Genomic DNA, 9891 nt, shown 5'->3' on the forward strand with positions numbered 1-9891 from the left:
TAGATGTGGTCCACCACAGTTCATTCTCCATTGCCAGGAAACTCCTCCTCCTTGGAGCAGGACTGGAGAGCCTCCGTCTGGTGCTGGTCTAAAGAAATATGTTAGATGTGTTGTTTGTGTACCACCCACCCTGCATCCCAGCAGTTTCCCTGTCTGGGCCGGTTGAGGTGATTTCCTGTGTGGTGCTGCAGGAACTTATGACTGTGGTTTTCAGTGATTTAATATTCATGCTTGGGATTTCTTAGCCTCCATGGCAACTGTGGAAGTTTCTCAGATAGTAATTGGTGTTACACATGGAGCAAGACACTTCTTTGATTTGGTCTCTGCTCTACGTGGTGAGGGGTAGTGGTCTGGAATTAGATGTAACAGAGACTGGCCCATTTTCCATGTTGGACCACTTCCTAGTGTAGTGTGGTTTTGCAGTGACTATTCCCGCTTGCAGGGCTGGGGACCAATTAAGATGGCTCACCTTGGGGGCTGATGGATTCTAATGGATTTCTGATTGGTCAGGGGGATTTTCCAGTGGATAAAGTAAGTGCTTGCCATTGAGGATTATTTTGCTGTGTAACAATGAGATGTGTAGGACCATTAATACAATCACACCTGAAGGTCCTCGTTGGCATGAGGAAATCACATTGTTCCTTGGAACTCCAAGGAGCTATTGCTGATGAAGCAAAAATTGGTAGAAATCTTGCTCCAAATTTATAATCATGATTATAATCAAACATAATCATGCCCACCATGCAGCAGTGAAGGCAGCAAAGAAATCATATTTCACAGCATCTGACTCCACATTGCTAAATTAGAGTGATGTGCAAGGCACTTTCAAGATAAAGTTGCTCAACTCTGTAGTGACTTGGATGCCATTACTTCAGCAGATCCAGATGCTGTTTTCCTTTGTTCCTGGTGGAGTCAATGCTTATTAGAGCTAGGATCAATCAGAAACACAGAAATAGTAATTCAGGAGTTTCAACAGTATTTTCTGATCCTCCATGCAAGTCTCTTGGGAGAAATATCCCCAAAGCCAAAGGAGACTTAAATTACTCTCCTTATGATGTCACTACTTGATGATGCAAAATATGATTGGTATTGTCCTAACATATGCAGTCATTTAAAGATCTGTTTGTTTTTAAAAGCTATACATACCGTGTCAAATGCCACAGGAATATTGAAAGTGCTTGGCTGAGGGGACTCACACATCATCAGCACATGGCACCCTGAAGAAACAATTAAAGGTATTTCAAACTGGTTTAAGGGGCTTTGGTAAGATGTTTTGGTTGTAATCTAGAAATATTCTTCATTTTTGGTATAGTAAATAGTAAAATATTCCAGATGAATGTAATGTATGAATATTATACTATCCCTTGCATTCATGGAAAAGCTTACTTCAAAGCTTAGGATGGTGCAGGGAATTTCTAAGAAAGACACATTTGCCAGGAACTGGTACCATTTTATACTTTATGTAAACCAGAGGGAGAATGATCAGGAGTCTCCACCAAATTACATTAACTTTTGGAATGCATGATGCTGGACACCTATACCGTGCAGGCTGATGTGATTGCTAACCTATTTGCAGAGCTTGGAAAAGTTACTTTTTTGAACTACAACTCCCATCAACCCAATCCAGTGGCCATGCTGGCTGGGGCTGATGGGAGTTGTAGTTCAAAAAAGTAATTTTCCAAGCTCTGCATTTGTGTTCATGCCTTTTTCCTGACTCAGGTTTATGTTTGTCGCCAGATGACTTCCCAGTGCTGATATTTAAGAATGGGGCACTTCTTTTTCTTTCCTGTATTAATATACTTTGTTGTAGTAACTCTGCAGTTAATATCATTGTATGGGGAGTTCAGGGAGGGTTGAGTTTTTTTTGGGGGGTCTAGGTCCTTAGTTTTCTTTTTGTGCTATCCCACTCATGATTTTGTAATCCTGTTTTCTTTTATAGCCTGTTTTCTTTTATTGTTGGTGCTGTGATGTGATATTTCAACAACTATTGATGATGTAACATGCAGACAGTTTTGTATCTTTTGAAAATTCTGAGACTGAGCGAGAGAGAGAATATTTACTATGACCCAATACATCGTTGGATCCCAGTAATGCCTTGCATGTTACAGTTATTTCAATCCTCTCTCTCTCTCTCTCTCTCTCTCTCTCTCTCTCTCTCTCTGTGTGTGTGTGTGTATGTGTGTGTGTGTGTGTGTGTGTGTGTTGATGGAAGAATGAATGGAAGTTAGACCATAGCTCCTCTTCTATTAATAGGAAAATGTGCAACCTCTTTTTTACCATTCCTTAAAGAACTTTGAATTCATTATATTATTTACCAAAATAGGTCCTTATATTTTGTAAGAAATCTTTCATTTTTTAAAAGATCATATTACCCATCAACATCAGGAATAAGGACCCTGTAGACTGTACATGGTGTCTGGGGCTTATGGCAATTGGAATCCAGCACAATATGGGGCCACAGGTTCCCTGTCACTCTGTATATGTTTGTTTGTAATTTGAAATATAAGAAGAGAAAGATAAAAATATTTCAATTTTAAGTTTCATCTGGAACTGAGCAACAAAATGTCTAATTTGTGATAGTGACATAAAGGAATGTGTATACAGTTCTGGTTACAATATTCCCTTAGGAAATGATGTTACCATGTACAAATACATCACATATTTTACTAAAGACTTAAATCCAACACATTCATTGCATAAGGTTTGGTGGACAGTGTGCTTCATCAGATGCATAAAGTATAATCCTCAACTGGCAGACTGTCTACGTTTTTGTGGGGATATTGGTTATAGAGGAATGATGTTATAGGGGAAATGAAGTGCAAAAAGAACAAGTATTGATTACCTAAAGGCAAACAATTACAGTGACTGGATGAAAACCTGTAATCCTGATTCAACCCACAGGTAATAGAAGAATAAAATTTCTTTATATATTTTAATTCATCTGTTTAAATGCTAGAAATAGCCTTTGTGTGTGCTTTGGAAGTTGCATTTGTTTTTACTGGAGGCTTTAAACAGACTTTAAAAAAATCAGACAGTTTATTAATGTTCTGGGGATTGTGTGCTCTGTTTTTCATTGTATGGAAGCTACTTTTTTGCTGTTATTTGGAGACAGTTTTTAAGCTGGGTATGGGATTGTGTGCGTTGTAATTTGTTATACTAAAAATGTAATAGCCAGACTCCTCTGTCCTGACACACAACTTTGGAGAAATAACGATAATACACATGCTGTTCAAGCATTGAATACACATTTTGAGGCTAACAAGCCAATGCACACTTACCTGGGAGTGAGTCCCATTGAACCCAATGAAGTTTATTTCTAATAGACATGTATTGCATTGCAGCCTAAGGGTGCAGTCTCTAAATTTAAGCTCCAGTGAATCCAATAGTATTATAGGACTGGGAGGTTGGTTTGGATGATGTCTGTGGGTTCTCTCCAAGCCTGTAATTCTGTCAGTGTAAGGTTGAGTCTTTAGTGAAAGGAATATGCAGAACTGGTCAGTCTCTTTGTAAAAGCAATGGTTCTGGCCAAGTCTGTTAAGCATGCTATCTGCATGACCAAAGAGTCATGCAGACTTTTATTTACCTACCCTTTTATTTACTGTTATGGGTTTCAGGTTGAGATACAGTAGGGCCCCGCTTATACGGTGGGTTAGGGACCAGGCCCCCGCCGTAAAGTGGAAATCTCTGTAAAGCGGAACCCTTGACTTTAATGGGTTGCGTCGCGCGAAAATGATGCAAAACGACAAAATCGGCTTTAAAACGGGGAATTTCCCCTGATTGAAAGCCGCCACATCAGCGGAACGCCGGAAAGTGGAACGCCGGAAAGAGGGGCCCTACTGTAGATGATTTCTATGAGTCCCATTTCCAGCCTTTGATTTGGGACCCTTCACCTGGAGGTGGGCTCTGCAGCTGAGAAACCTGCTCTGTTGGTCAGATAAGTCTCCTTTGTTAGTCTAATAGAGTGGCCAAGTTGGCTAATGGGTCTATCAAGTGCCCATGAACTGGAGAATGTGCCAGGGAGATCCTGTCGTTATAAAAACTCTTCAGGAGAGCCCGTCCTTCTCCTAGGGCCAAAGAGAGGCTTGTGTTTTTAGGTTAGTCTGAGGAAAGGCTGGGGACTAGAGACTCTGGGCTTATCCACATGAGAGCATCACATCGTATCAAAGATGCTATCTCCGTTTTCTGTTTCCATAGTCCACAGTAAGGGCTCAAAGCCATCTGCAAACATGGTGTTTTTGATTCACACTGAAGGGAAATTATCAATCACGCAGCGTCCTAATGACCATGCCCTGTTAAGGTCAAAATTCCACTTCCTCTGGTTACCTTGGCATGCGAGCATGCTCAGTTTCTTCCAGAGTAAGTTGCATCAAAAACAACAACCCAAAGTGTGATTATTTGTATTTTCACTGCTACAATCCAGCTGAAATACAAGTATTTGAACAATGTTATGCTTTTGTGCACAAGTTGGGAGGGGGAGAGAATAAAGCACCGTTTGCAGCAGGCTTGCAGAATGGAAGCCAGCAGCCAGACATTTCTCTTGAGCCCAGAGAAATGACATGAACAAAGGGAGGAGGAAGGAGTGGGCATGGAGAGGGGGACAATTGGCACACCCAAAGCTTACTTTTTTGAGTGACAACTCCCATCAGCCGAATCCAGTGGCCATGCTGGCTGGGGCTGATGGGAGCTGTAGTTCAAAAAAGTAACTTTTCCAAGCTCTGGACACACCCACCCAAAAGAATTGGAGCAAAGTGTATGAAAGCACTAGAGATACGAAGTGGAGATTTTTTTCCTTCCCTTTTTGGATTAAAAAGGATTGGGTTAGTAGGATTTACAAGGGGGAAACTGCATGATACCTTCTGTTTGCCAGTAACGTCATGTGAACCATGAGGATTAAAAGGGGCTTTGAGTAGCACCAGACACACACTAAACCTCCGTGTGAATCAGCCCGCAGAGAGACTGGCTCCCTGCACCATGGCTTTCTGGTGCCTCCTATGAGCCTGATGGAAAAGCAAGATCTATTGGACTGCTGATGCTTTGAACCCCTCCATCTGAAGCTCAAGCTGGAATGTGTGCAAATAAAAACCATATTTCATAAAGACAACATACACTCTGCTGAGGAAGAATTGGGAGCAAGTGTGTCTGAGTCAAAATGGGGGGAGGAATAGCTGCACTCCTGGGGTGGATGAAACTGTGGCGCCAGGAAGACCAGCAGCAAAGACAGCGACACCACCAGGAGGACCAGCAGCAAAGGGAACAGTAGCGCTGAGAGCACTGGCAACGAATGGCGGAGATTTTTGGAAGTGCCTTTGAAGAGAAAAAGGAGGCTGCATGTAAGGAGGTGAGAACCCTGCTTGATCAGCCACTAAAAAGGGTTGAGAGTGATTCAGAAGCCCAGCTGCAGGGCACCCAGACTGGAATAGCTAAAGACATCCAGGAAGTGGATGGGCAGCTGAAGAGCTTTGACTTTGATGAGTTGCAGTCAGCGGTGGGAGGAAAAGAAGCCTATATTGTCCATGAGCCTGCCAGTGGGGAATACGCTAGAAAGTTGAAAGTAAATCTCCAAGAATTAGAGGAGGACAGGCTGGAAAGTGAAGAGGAAGATGCCTCAGAAGAAAGTGGAGTAGAGGCTGGAGAAGAGATGCTGCTGATAGATTTCTCCACTCCACGTGTGCCTGCTGTTAAAGAAGTAATGCAGGAGGAAGAAAAGGCCTTGGAGAAAAGTGAACTACAGGCTGGAGAAGAACAGCTGTTGACAGATTTCTTCACCCTGTGCGTGCCAGCTGTGCCTTCAAGTCGATTACGACTTGTGGTGACCCTATGAAACAGTGACCTCCAAGAGCATCTGTCATGAACCACCCTGTTCAGACCTTGTAAGGTCAGGTCTGTGGCTTCCTTTATAGAATCAATCCATCTCTTGTTTGGCCTTCCTCTTTTTCTACTCCCTTCTGTTTTTCCCAGCATTATTCTCTTTTGTAGTGAATCATGTCTTATTATCTGTCCAAAGTATGATAACCTCAGTTTCATCATTTTAGCTTCTAGTGACAGTTCTGGTTTAATTTGTTCTAACACCCAATTATTTGTCCTTTTTGTAGTCCATGGTATGTGCAAAGCTCTCCTCCAACACCACATTTCAAACAAGTTGATTTTTCTCTTATTCCCTTTTTTCACTGTCCAACTTTCACTCCCATACATAGAGATCCGGAATAGCATGATCTGAATGATCCTGACTTTAGTGTTCAGTGATACGTCTTTGCCCTTGAGGACCTTTTATAGTTCTCTCATAGCTGTCCTCCCCAGTCCTAGCCTTCTTCTGATTTCTTGACTATTGTCTCCATTTTGGTTAATGACTGTGCCGAGGTATTGATAATCCATGACAAGTTCAATGTCTTCATTGTCAACTTTAAAGTTACATAAATCTTCTGTTGTCATAACTTTAGTCTTCTTGATGTTCAGCTGTAGTCCTGCTTTTGTGCTTTCCTCTTTAACTTTCATCAGCATTCTTTTCACATCATTACTGGTTTCTGCTACTAGTATGATATCATCTGCATATCTTAAATTATTGATATCCGTCCCTCCAATATTCACACCTTCTTCACCTTCTTCTGGTTCTCTGTCAACTAAGCTTAAAGCCACAAATCTGTTCCTTATTTGATCTTTATATGCTTCTGGGATGTTATTTAAATTGTATTTTGGCATTATGATTGCTTTGTTGTTGTTCTTTAGCTTTACTCTGATTTTTGATACGACCAGTTCATGATCTGTACAGCAGTCTGCTCCTGGTCTTGTTTTTGCAGAAAGTATGGAACTTCTCCATCTTCTGTTACCAATTATATAATCAATTTCATTCCTATATTAACCATTTGGTGATGTCCGTGTGTACAGTCTTTTCAGTTGCTCAAAAAATGTGTTCGCAAGAAACAAATTATTGGCTTCACAGAATTCAATAAGCCTTTCTCCTGCTTCATTTCTGTCTGCTAGGCCCATTTCCCCACAATTCCTAGTTCTTCTCTGTTCCCTACTTTTGCATTCCAGTCCTCCATGATTATCAGCACATATTGTTTTGATGTGTGATCAATTTCCTCCTTTACTTCTGCATAAAATCTCTCCAATTCTTCTTCTGCCTTTGATGTTGGAGCGTACACTTGGATGATGGCTATATTGATAGGTTTCCCATTTCATTGATATCACCCACTCAGACCTTGCATTGTAGCTCATAATTGCTTTTGCTACATCACTTCTCACTATGAAAGCAACCCCCTTTCTTCTTGATTTCTCATTTCCTGCATAAAGTATTTTGTAGTTGCCTAATTGAAATTGTCCCATTCTCATCCATTTTAATTCACTCACGCCAAGTATTGTAATGTTGATAATTTCATTTCTTGCTTGACAATTAATAACTTTCCCTGGTTCATGCTTCTTACATTCCATGTTCCTATTGTGTGTGTCATAAAACTCCGGACTCTCCTTTCACATTTGTGTGCATCAGCCTCTGGGCTTCCCTTCGGCTTAGACCCAGCTGCGTCATTAGTCACAACGCTACTCGTACTTGTCCTTTGTTCTTCCCCAGTAGCTCGGTGAGTGCTTTCTGACCTGGGGGTCTCATCTTCCAGCACTATCTTGTGTTGCATTTTGGATACTCTGTTCATAGGTTTTGATGGTAAGTGGTATTCAGAGGTGGTTTCCCTCTTTTATGTGTGTTCAATCATCTTTCTGTTGCTTTCTACTAAAATATTATTCCATGAAATAATGGAAAAAGTGGGTTTTCCCCCAAGTAAATGTAATAAAACGGCTTTGCAACAACGTGTCTTTTGATTGAAATTAGCACTTGTGATAACAAGCAGAGCACATTGACTTCATCAACAGATTTTGAAGTCACCACTAATCACAATTTGTTTGTCCACTACTCGTGGATTTCATAGTGAAATTGGAAACATGTTTAAATTAACCCATTCATCAGTATTGACAGATTAACAGTTCTCAATTTCTTCCTCCTACAGAAAGTATGCAAGTACTGAAGACAAAATGAGCAATTTTACTTCCATATCCACATTTCTGCTGTGGGAATTCTCAGAACAACGTGAACTACACTTCTTTCTGTTTCTAGCAATGTACTTGGCAACCATCATGGGGAATCTTCTCATCATTGTTGCAGTAGCCCTTGACCATCACCTTCATACACCAATGTACTTTTTCCTAACAAACTTGGCTATGGCGGACATTGGTTCTGTTTCTGTCCTCATACCCAAATCCATGGTCAATATCCTCATGAACAGCAGGTTCATTTCTTATTCTGGGTGTGTGGCTCAAGTTTTCTTTTATTTCTTCTTTGCAGCATCAGATCTTTCACTTCTAACTGTAATGGCACATGATCGCTATGTTGCCATCTGCAACCCATTACAATATGAGACAATTATGCACAGAGGAGCCTGTATTCAAATGGCCACCATTGGATGGATTTTGAGTCTTCTTTATGCCATAGTACATACTTCTGGCACCTTTGCAAACACTTTCTGTTCTAATGCTGTCGATCAGTTCTTTTGTGAAATCCCAAAGTTACTGAAGCTCTCCTGCTCTGAAATTTATTTAGTTGAAGTTGGCCTTCTTTTGCTATCCTGTATTATAGTATTGGGGTGCTTCATTTTCATCATTGTAACATACATGCAGATCTTTTCTACAGTGCTCAGAATTCCTTCAGTGCATGGTCAGAAAAAAGCCCTCTCCACTTGCCTTCCCCACCTCACTGTTGTCTCTATACTTATTTTCAGTGCAGTTATTGCCAATGCAAGGCCTCCCACTAATGCTTCTTCTGCTCTGGACATAGCACTTGCTGTGATATATACTGTAATTCCTCCCATGTTGAATCCATTCATCTACAGCATGAGAAACAAAGACATTAAGATTGCTTTATTGAAGCTCTTAGATCATTCTTCTAAAACTCTGTGTAGAGGACTATAAAAATGGGATCATATGCTGTTCTGTGTGTGAATGGTTGGCCCTGCAATTGTTATCCTTGCATTATAACCATTGGTAGAGAACATAAAGGAGATTCCTGATTGTGAGGCAGACTCAGGATGCTGCTTCCCATCAGCCATGGGAATAAAACAGCCAAGAAAAAATCATGCGTGAAAATAGGCCACAACTTGATTAGATTACAGCAAGTAAATGGGGTTGGCATGTCATCAGACTGAGGATCTGCTTTCATTTCAACAGCCCTTGCTGAGGCAATGTTTGTTCCCCAACTAACAACTCAGGGAGCCACCCGTGAATATTGGCCATCATTAGACCCCAGTATGGCATAAGCCAATGCCATTGGGATTCCACTGGGCAAACGATGGGGGTTAGTGAATGCCAAATGAGACCCAAGTTAGGGGTGTAACCCACACATACCCCACTAGACCACTTATGGGGTCCCCTTTGTGTCTGATCCTGCCCAATGCCATTTTTATCTTAAGTTATGACAGAAGCATACCTATTATGCTTTTCAGAGCATAATAGCTCAGTCACATACTAAAACTGAGGACACATGGGTGGGTGGGGTATTTGGTGCATGAAGATAGAGGTCAGCAGCAGCAGGGCTGAGGCCTTTAAAGGTTTTGGTCTACCCCATTTCTTTCAGTGAGCTCTTGTGGGATCGCCTAGGACTGCACATTTTATTTATTTATTTATTTAGTTGCATTTCTAAACAGCCCTATAGCTAACAGCTCCCAGGGCGGTGTACAACATGATAAAACCACAATATTTAAGATACAAGCAAGTGTGTATTGCGCATACAATTATAAAACATAATTTAAAAACAGAGTAAAAGAAAAGTAAACATAAGATTAAATTAAAATAAAAACTTAAAATGCATTAAAATGCTTAAAATGCTTAAAATGCCTGGGTGAAGAGGTG

General features: G+C 41.0%; 1 protein-coding gene across 1 annotated transcript; it reads left to right on the top strand.

The window, feature by feature from the left end:
• Positions 1-1159: 1159 nt before the first annotated feature.
• On the top strand, positions 1160-8955 carry LOC133367712 (olfactory receptor 14A16-like). The gene is made up of 2 exons (XM_061591811.1): positions 1160-1235; positions 7998-8955. The coding sequence occupies exon 2, from the start codon at positions 8023-8025 to the stop codon at positions 8953-8955; it is 933 nt and encodes a 310-aa protein (XP_061447795.1). The 5' UTR covers positions 1160-1235; positions 7998-8022.
• The last annotated feature ends 936 nt before the right edge of the window (positions 8956-9891 follow it).

This window comes from Rhineura floridana, chromosome 11, assembly GCF_030035675.1.
Source record: "Rhineura floridana isolate rRhiFlo1 chromosome 11, rRhiFlo1.hap2, whole genome shotgun sequence".
In the NCBI taxonomy this organism is placed as follows: domain Eukaryota; kingdom Metazoa; phylum Chordata; class Lepidosauria; order Squamata; family Rhineuridae; genus Rhineura; species Rhineura floridana.